Consider the following 19,567-nt stretch of genomic DNA (forward strand, 5'->3'; position numbering starts at 1 on the left):
TTCCTTCCTCCTCTCCTGCCCTTTGCACCGTGCCCTCTTTGATTATGGTGCCTTTTGCTTTGCGGTGTTATTACCTTTGTACATGGCCCTCTTACTCCCCCCCCCGCCCTATTATTAAGCCCCCTCTTGTATGTCTGAGTCACCCTGGGCCTCCCAGGCTAGTGTGTGCCAGGAGCGGCTGTGAGCTGAGTACACAGTTGAGCTGTGTCAACCTCTTTATCTCCCTCTACCGGGCAGGGCTCCTTGAGGGTCCCTGTGAAGGAACGGGCACCTGGTGCCTGTAGCCTGGTGGCGGCCTGGTCCATGCTCAGTCTAGTTTGACGCTTTGTCTTCAGAAACGCCTGTTGACTTGGTGGGTGGAAGTGGTATTGACTCTGGGGCATCTCTGTCTCGTCCCATCACCTGCTGCAGTGGCAGAGGAGCTCGCTGGTACTGATGTCACATGCCATGCCCTGGAGACTGATCTCCATCCCTCTTCCCGTGCCTGCAGAGACAGCCAGGGTTGGAAGGGTCTGAATGTGCAAATATTAGTCCTTTGCTCTATTATTAAACCTCCGGAGCCATTTGGCCATAAAAGGGGACAACTGCCACAGCTGGACTTGTGATGAATGAGCCCACAGCGTGCCCCTGACCGTCTCCACGGAGCCCAGACACTGCCTGCTGTCCCAGCCCAGCTGCAGGCACTCTCCGCTGAGGTCTGGGTAGCAGGGAAGGGGGCCTGGAGGGTCTTCCTGCCATCGTGATGATCTCCCAGCTGGGAGGCTTGGACCTAAGAGCTTGGTTGAGATTGGGCAGGAGGAAGGCAACAAGCCTGGGACTTTCCAACTGTGCAGCTGCTCCTCCAGCACCAGCGGGGGTCAGACCCTAGTCCTGCCATAGCTGGTGTGTCCTGCTCACCGCTGGTCTCCTGGCGCTGGCTAATCAACCAGTACGCCAGGTTCCTCTCTGTTTGACCCGTCTGGAATAGTGCACGGATGAGAGAGGAACTTGGCCAGTGTTTGAGCTAAGCCTCTTCCTTCTCCTTGAGCCTTAGACACGATCACCTCTGCATGTTGAGCGCCTGCCAACCAGCTGAGCAGGACCTAACTCGTGGGCTTTTATAGACAACTCCACAACTCCTTGTACCCCTGCCCGCAGCCCCTCAGGGCCTGCCCCTCACACCCGTCCCGAGCACCCTCCAGTTACCTGAGACAGAAGATGAACCCACTGTCCTCAAACACCCTTGAGGCAGGTACACGAGAACCTTTTTCTTAGTTGTAATATAATTCACTTGCATAAAATCCCCCATTTTAAAGTGTATAATTGGGTGGTTTTCCCTATAGACTCGCTCCCCCCTTATCCTTTGGGGGTATGTTCTGAGACCCCCAGTGGATGCTTGAAACCGCGGAGGGCACCAGACCCTACACGTGCTACGTTTCTCCCTGTACATACGCATCTATGATAAAGTTCAAGTTATGAATTAGGAACAGGAAGAGATTGACAATAACAACTAATAATAAAATAGAATAGTTGTAACAATATAATGCAGTAAAAAGTTATGAGAGTATCATCTCCCTCCCTCACTCCCTGCACATGTGTGCACAGGCCATATCTGTAGGCGTTTCTGCAGGCGTGGGGGTGGGACTGCTGGTTGTGGGGCCTAGCATGTCTAACTTTAACAGAGCTACCACGCAGTTTTCTCCAGTGGTTTTGCAATTGAACTTCACTGGCAATTTAGGAATGCTCTGGTTGCTCTGTATCCATGCTGACACTTGTCAGTGTCTTTTCCTGAGGGTCGTGTGGGAGTGTCACACTCAGGTCCTGGTTTCTCACTCACTAGGCCAGTGATTTTTCAACCGTTGTGCTGCGAAAAATTTTAAACAATCGTTAAATTATTTTCGAAAGAAGTTCAAAGCACAGGAATTGTGTTCTTTTTCGTTAACTCTTATTTTTTGATTCACATAAATACGTATGCTGCGGAAGTTTAACTATAGGCTTGAGTGTACTGTGAGATAAAAAAGGTCGAAACCACTGCTGTAGGCTCTCGTGCATAAAGCTCAGGGCCTGAAGCTGGAGCTCTCCCTTCTCTTCCCAGCTCTCTCCAGGTACCATGCGTGGTTGCTCAAGGTGCACACCTGTTTGGAGCCTCCATTTCTGGTCTGACACAGGGGTGCTGGCAATACCTCCCTCTTGGGGGCAGGGTGGCATTGGGGGGTTGGGGGCTGGTAGAGGTGGAACAGACCCTGAAGGTACAGGAGGTAGGTGAGCAGGCAGGGGACACTCCCAGCCTGGAAGGTCCTGACACCACGGTTAGGGTGGGTGGAAACCTGCTCCCACGCCCCCTGCCAAATCCACGGGGCTGTGGAAGGGGCCTGGGTGCGTCTTCCATCCAAGTTCCCTTTCAGAGCCTGATGATCACTTAGCTTCAGAGGTGACTGGAGGCACAGATGAAAAGTGTCACCCTCTGAGGACACAGATTCCTGTTCATCTCTCTTGCTGTCTACATGGGTCATCTGCCTCCTCTCTGCCTCCTCAGCCCCATGATTGCAGGGCTGTGTCACTCTCCTGTCCCCAGGTCTGGGCCTAGGGTTGCATGCAGGAGGCCTCCCACTTGTCAAATCTACATGAATTCAGTCCCAGGTGACAACTCTTCTTCAGGGAGAGGCCTGGAGGGTCAAGACAAATGTTCCCTTTTAGTTTTGCATCTCAGCTTCCTCATTTACAGTTAAGCGTGCTAATGTCAACCACAAGGCTGGTTGTGAGGATGAAATAGATTAGTTTTGAAAACCAACGCTTACTAGGTAAATGGAGGGTATCAGGCAGAACTGAGCTGACCAGTAAGGTGGCTTCCAGCCACCTGTGGCTATTTAAATTTAAATTAATGAAAATGAAATAAAATGTCCTTATTTAGTTCCCAGGTTGCACTAGTCACGTCACAAGTGCCCAGCAGCCCATGGGCAGCTGTGGCATCGGCCAGTGCCGCACAGAGCCCCGCCGGGCAGTGCTGACATAGACTTATTTATACTGTGAAGAACTTTAATCACCAACAAAAAAAAGCCCAGGAAGACACAAGAGGGATGTGATTTTCTCACAAGAGATTTTCTTGCTCAAGGCCTTTTTACTTTTACTTTACACATGGTTCTAACCGGCTGGGCATCCTGGTTTCCCAGGTCACAACAGAAGAACTGTAACCTTTTGTGGGAGGGGTTGGGGATACATTGGTAGCAGTGGGAAGGATTCATTTGGCATCAGGAGAATGATAAGGTGATTGGAGAAGCTGTACCAAATGGAGACAGCGAACCCAGCTCCAGAGCTGTTTGAAAACGTGTTGCAGCCAGCAGCCCTTGTACCCCGGTGGCACCCCGGTTACTGGGTGGCTGGGTGGCTGGGTTGCAACCCAGCTGGCCAGTGGATGGTAGTAATAATAACAGCCCTGGGGCAACCAGAGAAGGTTAAATTACATTAAGGAAACAAGGGGAGGGGAGTGTGAAAGGCATTTGAGGAGATTCGTTCTGGGACTGGGGCCCAGACTGGCCCGTCTAGCGGTAAATTGTTAGCTGCGTTGCTTTTGCCATCGTCTTTCCCTTTGTGGGATTAAAGAGAACATCAAAATATTTTGACAAGCCTTTCCCAAGTGAGCGTCTGTGGGTTTCTGCCCTGGAGGCCCAGTTGAGCTCTAGGTGTCTGGGCACCAGCTAGGCTGGGTGGCAGGGGTCGGGGAGGGTGATTCTGGGACCCCTGCTGTCCCAGCTCCTTTCTGCGTAATGTGTGTGTGAGGTGTGCCTTGCACACAAGTGTGTAAGTTGGAGTTTGCCTCCAGCCAGAGGAATTTGGCAGAAGGTTGGAATGGCGATCACGGTCTTGGGGGTTGTAAAATTGAACCCCAGCTCTGTCTTTTAAAAGCAGTGAGTCTATGACATACCTACCTCTCTGTGCCTCAGTTTCTTCTTCTGTAGCATGCAGATAAATAGGGATAAATTACAGCCCCTCCACCCGAGCATTGTTGTAAAATTAAACAGGGTATTATACAGTATATAAAGCTCTTAGCACAGTGCTGGCCAGACGCTAACTGCTTGATAAATGTTAACCAGGGCCCCGTGCCCTTCTGTGGGGACGGGGCCTAGTGCGGGTGGCGTGTGCATACCCAGTGTCTGTCCATCATCACTGGAACAGATAGACATGCAGTGGGCTGCTTGCAACAGTCAAAAGGCAGACACTGCCCAAATATCCATCAGTGGATGAATGGATACGCAAAACATGGCCCGTCCGCACACTGGAGTGTTGCACAAAGGAATAAAGTTCTCCTGTGTGCTGTGGCGAAATGAGCCTCAAAAACATAAGTGAAGGGAGCCGGACACTAAGGACCATAGGCTGTATGAATGTCATGTGGAGTGTCCAGAATGGGAGCACCTACAGAGAGAGGGCAGACGGGTGGTGCAGGGGCTGGGTGGGCCTGGGGCTGCCACTGGGGTGATGAAGACGGCTCAGAGCTAGGTAGACAGGAAGGTTAGATAGCATCACAGACGTACTGAATGCCACTGAACCAGACATTTAAAACCAGTTAATGGTTGCTTTTATTGTTATGTGAATTTTACCTATCATTTTTTAAATGCAGCAGGGAGAGGTGCCAATTGCTCCCAGTGCAAGTGACTTCATGGCGTCACTCCCGAGAGGAACAGTGTAATGGCATCCTTTCACTAGTTCTGTCTTTGCTGGTGTCGACCATGTGCGGGGCTGGAGGGGTCTCCCCTACCATGGGACTTGGTCCTTTGAGGCCCAGGGTTGTGTGTGGGAGTCTGGAGCAAGTCCCTCCTCATTGCAGTGGGGCTGCCCCGTGGTATCTGACTGTGCTACGTGATACCTGTGTGATGGATGACTCGGGTGACCCCCATGGGTGGAGAGAGGGTTTTAGCCCAGTAAGCTGCCAGGGTCACAGACAACCCTCCCACAAACAGCCTGCTGTTTTCTGCTCAGTCCCCAACTGCCTCCCACATCCTTCAGCCTCAGGAACAAACTCAGGGAAGGATTTTCCAGACTAGCTTCTTCTTTTGGGGTCCGGGAGCCTCCTCCCTTGCGCAGGACATGTGCCTTGAATCAGCCTGGACGTCATGATTCATACTTGCTTTTAAAGGCATCCCCATGGAAACCAGCAGGCAGGTCTGGGGGGGAGGCGACAGCTGGGGCCTTGTGCCAGCATCGTAGGGGTCTCGGGGGGGCACTTGTCACCCCATCCCCACTCACTCTGACTGGGGTCTGAGGAGGGGCCAGTTTGGAACATCAGCTCTGAAGGTTTTTGCGGGGTTCTCTCCAGGCCCTGCTTTCTCCAGCTAAGATTCAGATTAAGCCCCTGGGCAGAACCCCCTCAGAGGCAGAGGGACCACGTCTCTTCTTGGTCCAGCAGATGCAGACTTCCCAGAACTAGCCCCATGTCAGTCCCCATGCACAGGACACAGGCACACTTTGCTGCCACTTACTCCTGACTCCACAGTTGGAGCTCCTGGGAAGGCAGCATCCCGAGGAGCCAGGACCTGGACTTCGGCACCCCTGACACACCCTGCCACCGCGGGGTTTGCAGCACTTGGCTACCCGGCAGCTGCCTGGAACTCACCTGGGGGAGAACATCGATCTTCATACCACCCAGTGAGCTGGTGGCCAAGGACGAAGGCCCCTCAGCCTTGGCTGAGGGGACCCTGTTCCCCTTAATGTCTCTTTAATGAGAGCAATTTGGCAACAGCATAAAATATGCACTTGCCCTTTGTCCCAGTCGCTCCATTTCTGGGAATCTGGCCTAAGGAAATAACCCTAAATATAGGGTAGAAAAACATGTTTCACGAGGATGTTGCAGAGGAGTTGTTTATGGCAGTGTAAAATGAGACACCAGCTAGCCCTGGGGAGGGGCCAAGGCAGTGATAAAATGTAATAGGGTGGCAGAACATTTCACAGCCCCGAAAACCAGAGTTCAGAGCAGGGGATACCGCCACAATATGACGTGTGAAAAAGGGCGTTACACACTCACTACGTGCTGCATAATTTGGGCACTAGAAGATTATGCGTAGAACATAATCAGGAAGTCGCACATCAGAGCGCTAATGAGTAGTCGCCAGGCGATTTTATCGGAAAGGTTTTATTCTCTTCGTCATCTTCCAAATTATCTTTGATATTCATGAGTTGCCATTTTTAGTCAGGTTGGGTTGTAATTTACATGTAGTAAGATTCGCCTTTTAGTGTGAGTTTTATCAAACCTGTAAGTAACCACTGTTGCAGTCAAAATAGAAAATGTTTCCATGGTCCCCAAAGCCCCTCCTCCCGCTGCCCACTACACTTGCACATTTAGAAAACAGGATTTTAATCTTCTTTTTGTTCTCTCAGACACACCTCTTAGAGCTGGATTTCCTAGCATCCCTCAGTGGAGGAAAATTTTAATTTTTGTTTTATCTAATTCAGTCTCCTACCCTGTGCAGGAATCTCCTCTGCCGACGGTATAGTTGTCGTATTCGGATTACCAGGGAATTATCAGTTATCTGTGAAACTGTCCCAACAGCATGCAAGTGCCTAGAATAGCAGAGGGCCTGGCCCACCTGAGCTTGTCTGAATCCACAGAGCAACGCTACCGCGGGCTCTCGATCCCCATCCGTTCCATCTCCCCTGCCAGCCTCCGGTGTTCCTGCCCAGTGACCATAAGGGCAGCCGCAGCAGTTCATTTCTTTAATGAGCATTTTGTTTTAAAATAGTTTGAGATGTAGGGAAAAGTGATGAAAGTAATTCAGAGTCCCTGCATACCTTTCCTCACTTTCCCTGCTCTTAACATGTGACAATGGCACGATACATCTATCACGGCCAGTGACCAATGTTGACGTGTTGTGAAGCCCACACCTTATTTGATTCCCTTCCCTCTGCCCCCTAGGTTTTACCTGATGTCCTTTTCTTGTCCCAGGATACCATCTGGGATCCCCCTGTCCATTCAGTGGTGTTCCCATGGCTGGGGCAGGTGCCCAGGCTTTCCTTGAGGCTGATGAGGTCTGTGCAGGGGATTTTAGGATGGTTTGGGGTTTGTCTGACGTTCTGCTCACTGCAAGACTTGGGTAGTGAGTTTCGAGAAGGAAGCCCCCAGAGATGTACAAAGTTTAGCGCTTTCACGATAGTTGATTTCATGGAGCTCTTCACTGTGCTGTGGGGACTGTCCCAAGCCCTTGGCAGATGGGTTCTCCCTTAGTGCTCCTCCTATTAACTCTTAATTCTCTTCTAACCATTGGGAGAAACAGGCTCGGAGTGGTGCAGTAACTTGCCTAAGGACTCACAGTAAGCGGCTCAAACCCAGATCTACTCTTTGCTTCTAAAAACTCTGCTTTTGGCCAGATGCTGCCACAGAGAACGGGAAGGCAATTAAAAAAAAACCTCGGCATTTAAAAAAAACCTTTTATTTATACTCAGCCTTTTCCCAGAAAGCCTGGGTTGTAACTCCTGATCAAGGCTGCATCAAGACAGCTAAGGCAGACTCTTCAGAAGGAGATGGCCTGGCATAGTTAGTGGCCTCCCACTGCCTAGTCCCACCTGTAGGGGCAGCCGCATACATCTCTCGGAGCCTCTCGCCCCAGCCTCCTGCCCCAGCCTCCCATCCACTGAGTGCTGAGCTGCTCCCAGCCTCACTGTGGTGGGAAGTGGAAGCCTCAGGACTTCCTGCCTGTGTGCCGACTATGCCTGTTGCTTGGTCTGGCTGATCTGGGTGTCCTCTGTGGCCCCGTGGCAGCATCCAGCTGTTGGGATTTGGGAGTAGGTTTAGATATCTATGTGTCTTTGTGGTCCAGCGATTTTCCAGACCCACTGGTGGCTACACCTCAGCCCTGTTGTTTGGCTTTTGTGTGTATTAAGCATGCCGGGCCTTTATTTATTTATTTATTTTTTATTAAATCATAACTGTATACATTGATATGATCATGGGGCATCATACACTCGCTTCATAAACCATTTGACACATTTTTATCACAGTGGTTAACATAGCCTTTCCGGCGTTATCTCAGTTACTGTGCCAAAACATTTACATTCTACATTTACCAAGTTTCGCAAATACCCCTGTAAGATGCACCACAGGTGTGATCCCACCGATCCCCCTCCCTCTACCCACCCACCCCCCTTTCCCACTTCCCCTTATTGTTAAGCTGTAGCTGGGTTATGCTGGGCCTTTAAAGAGAGAGAAAGAGAGAGAGAGATAGGAGCCCACGGCAAGGTCTTCAGCACCTCTAGTGACCCTGGGCACCAGCCATTGCTTCCTAAAGGAGGGTTTTAAATCTTAACTTTAAAAAATAACATAGAAAGCATTTACTCAAGTGTGTTAGGGTAGTAATTATTGGTAATACCTGCACAGACATTTCTTTTGTTTTAGTAAGGTATTTATTCATTCATTTGTTAAGAAAATAACAGTTACCGCCTAAAAGTCAGGCTCTGATAGGTGCATGGAAGAGAACAGGGAACCTCCCTCCTGGTCCCGTGGTACTTAAACACCAGCAGCACCAAACGCGATGCTATCTGGACGTAGGTTAGGAAAATAAGCACCAAACCCTGTTGCTGGTGCTGGCAGGATGAGATGTGAGTCACTTACCGCCCAATAGCGGGAACGGAGCAGCACATGGGTTGCGGGAAGAGGACAGGATGTCAACGGGCAGGCTGATACAAAGACACAGCAGCTGTCTGGATTGGTCCTGCTGTGGGACAGGTGATGTGTCAGTAAGAAGAGCAGGATGGACTTGGCTGCCTCTTTCCCATCGTCCCACAGGTCTGGACAGCCTCCTGGACCCAGGCAGCAGCCCGCAGCGTGTCCCCCTGCTGCTATCCTGTCCCGAGTCTGTTCTCCGTGCAGCTGTCCCAGTGAAACTTAGCTGAAGCTTTCATGCCCCTCTGTCCCCCTGGGAATGGTACTCAGACCCCCAGCTGGACCTATCAGCCCCTCTGGGAGCAGCCTGCCTACCTCTCCAAGGCATCACTCACCCGGCCCTCCTCTGCCCAGCCCTGAACTCCCAGCTAATCCTGCCCCAGGGCCTTTGGACTGGCTATGGGCTCTGGATATTGTGCCTCCATCTTTAACATGGTGGCTCCTATTCTCAGCCACCTGTCACTTTTTCTAGCCATCTGTCACCATACCCTATTTTGACTCTGTGCAGCACTTGCCACTCTCTGATAGTTTGTTTCTTTGGGTATTTTGTGTGTTGTCTAGTTGCCTTACTCACTGCTCTGTCCCCAGCGCCCGGCATGGCTCCTGGAACAGAATAGAAGGAAATGTCTGTCGGTTGAATGAGTGGGTGAATGAATGAATGATGCATGAGAAAGACAATGGGTGGACACTGAACAGAAGTGACAGTGTAAGTCTACAAAGGACCAAACGATGCGGTGAGCCCTGGAGAGGGAACAGACAGGGAGGGACACAGGGGTGGGTGGTTGTGGGGTCTGCAGGGTGCCGGGTGCCCCAGAAAGTGCTGATGAGGTGAGATCTGGAGTGTGGATGAGGAGAAGAGGTGGGGAGGGAGGGTGTTACTGTGGTCTTTCTGAGACAAGGAGCAGGTTGAGTTTGAGGCACTGTCAGCGGCCAGTGTGGGGAACATGGTATAGGAGAGAAGCTGCTGATGTGTGGGGCTGAAGGCACAAGCAAGACCAGCCCTGCAGGGCCTGTCCATTGTGGATGGGAGTGTGTATTTTGTGGCTGGGCCTCTGGGAGCCATTGAAAGATACTGAGCAAGGGAGTCGGGGTGCGAAACACGGCTATGGCTACTGAGTGGAGAACCCCTGCCTGCGAGATTTCTGGGTACGAGAGGGTGGTAGCTTTTCGCCAGTGAGGGGGCATAGGGGTTTCTGCTGGGCCTTGCAGATAAGAGGAACAGCCCCCAGTCCTTGCCCTTGAGGTGGTCCCAGACTGCTCCCAACCCCACACCTCCAAACACACTGGTGAGCATCCACTGTGGGGGACGCCACCAGCCAGGAGTGGTGGTGCATCCTCTGGTCTGCACACTGCTGAGCTCTGCACCAGCCCCGCGTGCTTGTCACCAGAGGGGAGATGCTTTCAGGAGCCTTCTCCTGAGGTGTGAATGTCACGCCTGCTCTTGTAACCAATGCTTGTCTCTTTTTTTCCTTTTCTGCTGCAGCCGACTGGGTACATGGAAAACTCAGTCTCCTACAGCGCGATTGAAGACGTTCAGCTGCTGTCCTGGGAGAACGCCCCGAAGTACTGTTTACAGCTCACAATTCCTGGGGGAACTGTCTTACTGCAGGTAGGATAAATAAACATGAATAAGCAGTTTCTGCTCCCTCATCCTCACTCGCTCACCCTCCTCATTTCCCTTGGAGGGTGGCAGCCAACTGTCAGGAGGAAAGGTTGTTTAACTTCGTATGTTTTTTTTCCTCCCAAGTATAAGAAAGGTATAAACGGGAGCTCACTGGAGAAAACAAAGAGGGACTATGCATGAGTTGAGCTCCTGCTGTATGCTGCCACAGCCTAGGAACTTTACGTGTTACTCGTTCCCTTAATAAATCTGAAGAATAAGTTTTATTTCATTTCTTGGTCTATTTTACAGATCAGGAAACTAAACAGATGTTAGTAGGCCCCAGAGGGCTGTGGGAGCAAATAGGCCACAGATGCCACCTTTTCCTTTACTTTGAGTGAGGGGGTTCCTTACTTCTTGTTGATGTAAATTGTCTTAGACTGGTGGAAATACAAGCTGTCTTTGGGTGGGGGGGATATATATTCCATATGTACTAGGCAGGACTTTGGGTTGGAAATGACACAAGCATTATTGAAACTCCTGTGACAAAAATCAGAATTTAATGCTATAACTATTAAAATAACTGGGACATCCAAGAGAGGACTTGAGGAGTGGCTGGATCCGAGTCCCATGGTTATCATTAATGTTCAGCATCTTTCCATCTTCTGGTTCTGGTTCTGTTGGCTTTGTTGTCAGGCAGAATCTCACTGTGTGGTGGGAAAGGTGGGCTGAGCCACACTCTAGAACTTGTAATCCTTTTTCCTTTCAGTACCTTTTATAAAATCTCGGGTAAGGTCTTTTTTTTTTTTTTTTTTTTATTGTTGGGGATTCATTGAGGGTACAATAAGCCAGTTACACTGATTGCAATTGTTAGGTAAAGTCCCTCTTGCAATCATGTCTTGCCCCCATAAAGTGTGACACACACTAAGGCCCCACCCTCCTCCCTCCATCCCTCTTTCTGCTTCCCCCCCGCATAAACTTAATTGTCATGACTTGTCCTCATATCAAGATTGAGTACATAGGATTCATGCTTCTCCATTTTTGTTCGGGTAAGGTCTTGATTCTGCTTTGGTGTCATTCAGCCCTCAGGAACGTGCTGCTCTGTTTTAGGACAGCTGTGTGTTCTGATTAACAACCCTCCCAGGCAGGTCCACCAAGAAGGAAGAATTTGCGTACAAACATAAATGGCCGCTGTAGCCTGCACACAAAACACCTTGTGTGTCGTGTCCCAGGGGGCACTCCAACTTCTGAAGGAACCCTAAGTCAGAAACGCCTCATCTAGAGAAAATCCCTCCTCTTCCCAGTGTGAGGAAGCTCCTCCAGGGCCTGCCTTGTAGGAGCATTTTCTTTCCAATCGTGTCTCTCCAGGGATACCTTCTGTCGTCCCAAAGAGATGCTCCATCAATCCTGTTTCAAATCTAGGGGCCACTGGACCATGTGACAGCATTGGAGCTAAGAGTCACCCAGTTTGGCCTGAATAATGCTGATCTCAGTAGCTGAGTGTAACAGAGAAGCCTCTTCAGGAAAATCTTGTTCTTTGCTGTCATCTCTTAGAGGACACCAAAAACCATGCCTTCCTCGGGCTGCTTTCTTCTGCAGTTTTTCTTTTACTCACCTTCCCCATTTCCCTCCTCCCCTCCAGCAGGCAGAGCTTCCTCCTTTCTCTCCTCTCTTTGCGGTAGGCAGCTCAGCCCCTCCGGCCAGACCCTCGTCCTGCGGCCTCTCTGCCCCAGTGCTGGCTCCTCGTGCTCACCTGGCACGAAGACCGTGAAGGGGGCGGGCGGCGGGACAAGAACAGGGTTCCTTGGCCAGCAAAGAGAAGGACAGTGTCCCATTCCAGTGACTTTCCTGCCATCACAGAGCTTTGAGCCAGCCTTTCCCCTGCGCTGGGGAGAGACTGCAGCCCTCTGGGGAGACAGGGCCATAAACAAATGATTCCTGAAATAAGGGCTAAAATAGAGGCAAGTCCTAGAGGGCTGGGAGTTGGGAGGAGGGAGTGACTCGTTTGGCCTGGGCATGCCAGAGCGGGCTCCCCAGAGATGGCAGCTTTAAAGCTGGGTTTAGAGGGATAAGTAGGAGTAGAGGACATGCTCTGGGCACAGGGGATGTGGGTGCAAAAACATGGATGTGAAGGAGCTGGGTAGTCGTTGCATTTGAAGGGGGGAGAGAGGAGGTAAGGGCCTGTGGATGATGCATCTGGACCTGTGGGGTGATGGCCTGATCATTCAGGCCCTACTGGCCCAGTGAGGAAGCCTGGGACTGTATTTTGAGGGCAGGAGGGAGTCATTGAAAGCTCTGAGAGGGTAGAGGGAACACTGGGTGGACCAGTCTGGATGTCTGCATAATAGGCAGGAGAAGATGCTTGGAGCCATCCAGTCAGAGGACGGGGCCCAGCTCCCTAGCAGTGGGGTCACTGCCTCACCACTAATAGAGCCTTGTTCCTCCTGGGGCTACAAGGAATGGCCCTGCCCCCAAGGAAGGCCAGAGCATCTCTTACCCCAGGGAAGGAGGGGCAGTGAGGCTGCAAGGGAGGGAGGCAGTGCCTGGAATGTCCCTTTAACCCGGTGGTGGCTGCAGCCCAGCTGTGATGACTCGCCTGGCTGGCTGTGTCTGTCTGGCAGTAGTTTCAAGTCGGAGCTGAGGACTGACCAGGCGGGTGGGCCTCTGGCCTCTCCAGCATCCCTCTCACTGGTACAGCAGAGCCAGAGGTGAGAACAGGAGCCAGAGAGCAGGAGGAGGAAGCAGAGGAGGGGCTGGCAAGTCCTCAGATCCAGCTTAAGAGCCGACTTCGGGGGAGGGTGAGAGAAGCGGCCCTGGTCTCTCCCTGGCTGTCATGTCCCCCAAGCCAAGGGGTGGATGTGGATCAGCGTCCTTCTTGTCCTGACCCTCCTCCCCCTCCTGGTCACTCCCGGGTGCTGGGTACCTCTCTTGTTCTAGAAATGGCTTCCCAGTCATCCTGGAGATGAGCCCCAGGCTGGGAGGTCCACATGGTTCTGGGAAGGCCGGGGGTGGGTGTGGGTCTGCCTGGCCCCCCAGGCTGGGGCTGTGGGTGAGGCGGGCAGGGCTTTCTTCAGGGCTGACTGTGTTCATGGGCTGTTTGTGACAGGCGGTGGGATCCTTTGAGAGCCTACACTGTGTCTTGGTTCCTTGGCCAAGGTCACAGAGAGCAAGCCTTAGTGACAGCTTTCCTGCTGGGCATGTGTGTGGCTCGAGGGGCAGTCAGATGCACTGATGGGTCATGGTGGGTCTGAAGAGCGACCTTGGAGCACTTCTGGCCAGCACAGGCATTAAAATGCAACCTGTGCCGTCCACTACAGCAGCCACTGGCCACGCATGGCGGATTTAATTTAATCAAATTAACAGCGCGGTTCCTTAGTCCACTGGCAACATTTCAAGTGTTCCACAGCCACGTGCAGCTCATGGCTACTGTGCTGGACATGCAGGTAAGGAACGTTTCCGTCATTGAAGAAAGTTCTGTTGGGCAGCTCTTGCTTTGGTAACTTTTCATTTTGACCTCACATTCCACACATTGGACCCCTTCGCACAGGAGTGGCCTCAGAATGCAGGGGGCTTTTTAGTCTCTGCTGCTCTCCCCCTAAGGGCAATGCCAGGGGCTCCAGGGGCCCCAGCAAGGGGCCCGATGTCCCTTCCCTGGTCCAGCCTGTGTGGTCTCTCTGTCTCTCTCTCTCTCAGGGTCTGTGCGTCTCTGGCATCTGATACTTTCCCTCCATCTCTCTCCCTCTCCCCATCTCTCCTTTCCCTTTGTCTCTTGCTGTTGCTCATTCTGTGTTTCTCTTGAAGTTTCTTCCAGGCCTCTCCACCTCTGAACACCTCTCCCCAACTCTCTCTCTCTCTCCTCTTCTTTCCTTTCCTCCCTCTCTCTCCAGGAACCTCCTTAACAGAAGTCCTGCTTTGTTAGAGTTTGAATCAGTGAGTGCCTCGCACACACCTCAGGGAACTGACCTGATCGTTCCAGGAAGGCCAAGAGGACATTCAGGCACTCGCGCCTTGTCCCCTGCTCCAAGACGCTAAGCAATCTGCCCAGAGGCTAAATCACCAGACAGAGGCACCCCACTGTCCCTGTGGGCCCGTTGGTGTGTTTCTGGAGGCTTTGCGTCTTTCAGGAGGAGTGCCCCTAATGCCATGTTGTTAGAATCCCTGGTTTCAGAAAGGACCTGTTTATCTTCTTTCCTCCCTTAACGCCCTTTCTGCCAGTGCGTCACTTCAGGAGGCTGACCGTCCGAGGGCATCCCGGGTGGGGAGGGATGCCCCTGGCTGGCCCCTATGGTGGGGTGGCAGGCGCTAAAGAGTGACGCTGCACAGATCATCTTTGGGGGCTTCTGCCTTAAGATTAGGTTTCCCTCTTCAACAAAAAGTGGGCAGAGCCACTGCTCCCTGAACAAGGCTCAGGTGAGGCGCGTGAGAGACCCTCCTGCCTGACAGTGCCTGTCTTCTGGGACAGTTTCCAGATGCGGCTCTTCTCATTGATGTTCTGGAAAGTCCCACAGGAGACCGGGCAACTGTTTACCCTAAACGTTGGCAGCAGGGCAGGGACAGGGTGGGTTCCTTTCTTACTGGAAGCTGGAGAAAAAGACATTTCCTGTCTGGAAAGCACGTGCTGTTTTTCCCTAAAAAATTGGGCCGGACAAGGGGGACTGAGGAAGGGCACCCACGTGCATCTTGGCTGGTTTCCTCACCTCTCGAGACAATGCAACAATGATAAGAACTTGGCAAGTTTGGAAGAGGAAATTAGGCAGCATTTGCCTGGAACCAGGCCCTTTCAGTATTCGAAAGATTTATGCCTAGGAGAAGGCAGAACCCTGCAGGCCAGATCTCCCAGGGAACTTGGGGTGGGGGTGGGGACTTCCCATGTTAGAAAGGACTCTCCTTGGAGTGACCCTCAGGACTCCAGCTGTGCCTGGTTCCCACTGGGCTGGGTTGTCCTGGCTCCGCCTTCTGCAGGGCAGCCTGGGGACTTTTTCGGAAGGCACTTAGCAATGCCTGCACTGGGATTCAGGATGTCACCCAGAATCTGTCTTCAAAACTAGACAAGTGGAAGGAAGGAGCAGTTTGTGGCCTGCCCTTATCCCAACCTCTCCAGCTCCATTAGCCCCTGCCCCCTCTTCTGGAGGATCGTTCTGGCCCACCCCCTCATCATCAGGGTGGGCTCTGGTGGCAGGAACATGGTGCCCAGTCCTTCCTCCTTTCCCTCCATCAGCTGCTATGGACAAGTAATGCTTACAGATGGCCTGTCCCAAGTCCTGGGAATCTGAAGGAGCTCAGGGACCTGGCTAACAGGGAGAGCGGACTGCAGAGAAGACAGCCTGACGTGCAGCCAGCCCATCGCCACTGCACCAGTGTGCAACCCTAGGCGACAGGGGACTGCTCTGGGCTGCATTTTCTTTTTTTGTGAACTAGATACCTAGTACTTGTCTTTTTGGATATTGTGAAAATCAGAGATGTTCTATGTAAAATACTTTGCATTGCGCCCAGTACATGATAGCATTCAGGAAAACACCACTGTGTTTATTTCTAGAGCTATATTCTAATACAATTTTGGGAAAAGAGGCATATCATGGCTAAAAAATTCTTTTGAAGGTCTGCTGCATGTGAAGTCTCTTCAGTGAGCAGAATAGGTGTACTCTTGCTCTGTCCATCTGTCCACCTGCCCATCCAGCCATTTATTTACCCTTCTATCTCTCTTTTTTTTTTTTTTTTGGCCGGGGCTGGGTTTGAACCCGCCACCTCCAGCATACGGGGCCCGCGCCCTACCACCTTGAGCCACAGGCACCGCCCTTACCCATCTATCTCATCTGTCCATTCATTAATCTACACATCCATGCACGCATCCAGTTATCCATCTGTCCATCTACCCATCCACCCATCCATCCTCCCACCCCTTCATCTATCTGTCTTTCCATCAATCTGCCCGTCATCTGCCTGCCCATTTATCCACGTCTCAGTTCGTCCCTCCATCCCTGTATCTGTGCATTTCACCTCATCTTTCATTTAACAAACATTCCTCTGGGTTTTATGGACACAGCAGTGTATAAGTCAGGCATGGTCCTCAGCCTCACAGAGCCCACAGCCTCTGGGAAGGAGGACGACTAGACAATTGATTACAGGACAGTGTGATATGTTAAGAGAGGTGTCATTACCTGATTTGGTTGGGGAGGGGGAGGGAAGGTGTCTTCAAGGTGGTCATTCTGGAGAATGGCATTTCAGGCAGGGTGTTGCTGGTGAGACGTACGCATGTGACAGCCGGTCGGAAGACAGGACAAGCCAGGTTAGGCTCCAGTGTCAAACAGCCCCGATTCTGAGCTCCTGAGGACAGCCCAGGTGTACTTCTCACTCATGCTCTGTGTCCATCGTGGGTCACCTGGGAGCTCTGTGCTGGTGTCACACGCACCCTGGGAACATTTCTGGTCACCACGGCACGGGGAAGGGAGTGAAATGATGCACGTCTCTTAAAGCCTTTGACCGGAAGTGACAGGTCACTGCGGTGTCACACCAACTCACGTTTCATTGGCCACAGTAAGCCCCCTGGCCCTGGAGAGAGCTGGAGGCATACTAGGGATGACCATAGCAAGTGCGGGCCTCGATTCTCATCAGAAAAATGGCAACCCGGGGGTTGAGTCCTTACCATGTGGACCATAGTATACTCCAGAACTGTTTGCACAATTATGTGTGTGGTGTGTGTGCGTACCTGTCAGTATCTGTGTGGGGGGGTGCATGTGTAAATGTGGTTATTACTTGGGTGTGAGACCATACTTATTTCCGGTTCTCAAAGGGGTCCGTAAATCCCCCAAACACTGAGACCCCTTGACTGAGTGATCCTTAAAATCTCTTTGAGCCTCTGATTCAAAGAGCCTTATTTGTTGTTCTGGACAAACAAGGCCATGGCTTCTTCCAGAGGGGAGGAGGGAGGCCTGTGTCCCCTTTTCCTTCTAGTCTTTCTGGGGACTGAGGAGGTGCGGGACGGTTCTGCAGGGCTGTTCTCACAGGGGCTCTGTGCTTTGCTTTGCATGCAGTGAACTTACCCAGTGAACTGGGCTTCCTAACTGGGCTCCCTGGGAGGTAGCAGCTCATCCTGCTGCCCATCCCAGTCCTGCAGGTGGGATGAGTGAACGTCCAGCAGGCATGGGGTCTGGGCTTAGGGTTCTAAGTGGCCACCAGAAGCTGCAGGTAAGTGGAGGAGAGAGGGTCCTGGCTGAGGGGAAGGCAGGCCCCCCAGGTATGCAGCGGGGCCACTGCCTGCCCTGAGCCCCGGCTCCCTTGCCTATGAGATGGGCACCTCGAGGCTGAGAGGGATGTGTGTGAAGCGCCCCTCACAGCGCCCTGCACCTTGTCATTATCTCTGGACGGTAGTTGGTGTTAACATGGACAATCTCCATTGGTTCCCGAGTTGTGTTACAGACAGGGAGTCCAAAGTCACACACCTGTATACAGGGGGTCTCCTGCTCGGCAGAGCCTGCCTGCTTTCTGGAGAACCACGTTGACTCCCCAGAATTGAAACAACCAAAGGGAGGAGCGGAAGTGTCCAGAAGGCTGGTGAAGAGGGCATGCACCCTGCTGTATAAAAAAAGACTTGGAAGGCTCAGATGGCTCTGCCTGAGAGGACAGAGCTGACAGGAACACGGACGTGTGGCATCTGTGGTCAGTGGCACCGAGGACATCCCCCCACCCCTCCTGGACAGCACATGCTGCTGTGAGAGGCAGGCCACCAAGGCCTGGGGTCTGTGCAACTCAGGGGGAAGCCTCGGTGACAAGGCCGGCCCAGGAGGCCGGGCTCAGGAGAAGAGATCTGCTGGCCTTCCCTGCTATGGCTCGGCACTGGGCTGGACAAACTGACCTGGTCAGGCAGGGCCAAAACTACCCAACTGTGAGCTTTGGGGTCCCAGGAGATGCTGAGAGGGCTGGTGCTGTGACCAGGAGAAGCTACACTCAGGGACATGCTGGTTCCTTCTGGACAGATGGCCTCAGGGAAAAGGTGTCAGAACTTCCACTTTCAAGAAAGAGGCCAAGGGTCTACTGGTCCCTGCAGATCCACTGGGGCCTTTGTGCACAAGTAGCTGAATGGACTCCAGCAGGGGAGGAATGTACCAGAAGGACCGATACATGATGGGGCCTGGAGGCTGGGCCTGGAAGATGGCCTGCAGCTGAAGCAGCAGACGGGGCCGGACGTGGCCCCGCCCAGGATGCAGTCTCCCCACCAGATCCAAAGTCCTGCAGGGACCTCTGACTGCCAAGACCTGGTGACCTGCTCGCAAACTGCCAGGGAACTGGAAGGTACCTTAAAGACTCACAGTGGGGAGGCCCCCAGAATGGCAAGGGCTGGGCTCAGCCATGGGCAGGACAGGCCTGTGTGCTGAGGCTGGGGAAGGAGCCTTCTCTGGTCACTGACTGCCACTTCTTGTCACCTGGCTGCCCTCCAGTTGCTTACTCCTGGGCTGGCCTTGTCACCGAGCATGTTTGTTCATGCCATGTAACCAAGCCTGGTATAGAAGCACCCCTGATGAGGGGCGGGGATTAGAAACGGGACCCTGCCCTCATTCCTTTGTTCATTCATTCATTCAGCAAACACCTTTCCGTCACCCAGTGCCCCAAGCCCTGGAACACAGTGCCAGGCAGAGCATGCATGATCCCTTCCCTCACAGGGACACACTGGGAACATATGTAGAGGGCAGCGTGGTGGGGCTGGGGACACAGAAGAGGGAGGGGCATGGGTCTCCTCCACCTCCCTCTGGCTATTTGGCTGTGTTTGGCCATTTGGTCCAGCCAGTGACACCTGACAGGCCCTGCAAGAGCCCACAGTCACCCTCAGAGCCACTGGAATGCCATGTATCTGCCCTGAACCAAGCATGTTGTACCTCCTGTGTATGTTTTCTATTGCTGCTGAGACAGATGACCTCTGAGCTGGTGGTTAGAGCAACACATTTAGTGGCACACACCCTAGAGGTCTGAAGTCCAGCAAGGTCCCATCAGCCTATAATTGAGGTGTTGGCAGGGCTGTGTTCCATCTGGAAGCTCTCGGGGAGATTTCCATGCCGTCTCAGCTTCTAGAGGCTGCCCACGGTCCTTGGCTCTCAGCCACATCGCGCTCCAGCTCTACTGCTGTTTGATTCCCATGCTTCTGCCCCCCTCTACAAGGATGCTGTGATGTCATTGACACGGTCACATCTGCAGAGTCCTTTTGCCATGGAAGGGGATGTAATCCAGAGGGTTAGGATGTTGATGTTTTGGAGGTTTTTATTCTCTCCGCAACACCTCTGCCCCTGCCCCCTTGGTGAGTTAAGAGGCCCAGCAGTGGTCACGGACCAGGTAAGGGCTGGGGCCGACTC

At 52.5% G+C, this 19,567-nt stretch overlaps 1 protein-coding gene across 2 annotated transcripts in view; it reads left to right on the forward strand.

Moving 5' to 3' along the window:
- Positions 1-19,567, forward strand: part of CMIP (c-Maf inducing protein) — a 228,654-nt gene that overhangs the window by 125,238 nt on the left and 83,849 nt on the right. For both annotated transcript variants that reach the window (XM_053609354.1, XM_053609361.1), the window contains exon 2: positions 10,110-10,235. In XM_053609354.1, the coding sequence (XP_053465329.1) occupies positions 10,110-10,235 (126 nt within the window). The remainder of the gene's footprint in view (positions 1-10,109; positions 10,236-19,567) is intronic.

This window comes from Nycticebus coucang, chromosome 2 (assembly GCF_027406575.1).
Source record: "Nycticebus coucang isolate mNycCou1 chromosome 2, mNycCou1.pri, whole genome shotgun sequence".
In the NCBI taxonomy this organism is placed as follows: Eukaryota; Metazoa; Chordata; class Mammalia; order Primates; family Lorisidae; genus Nycticebus; species Nycticebus coucang.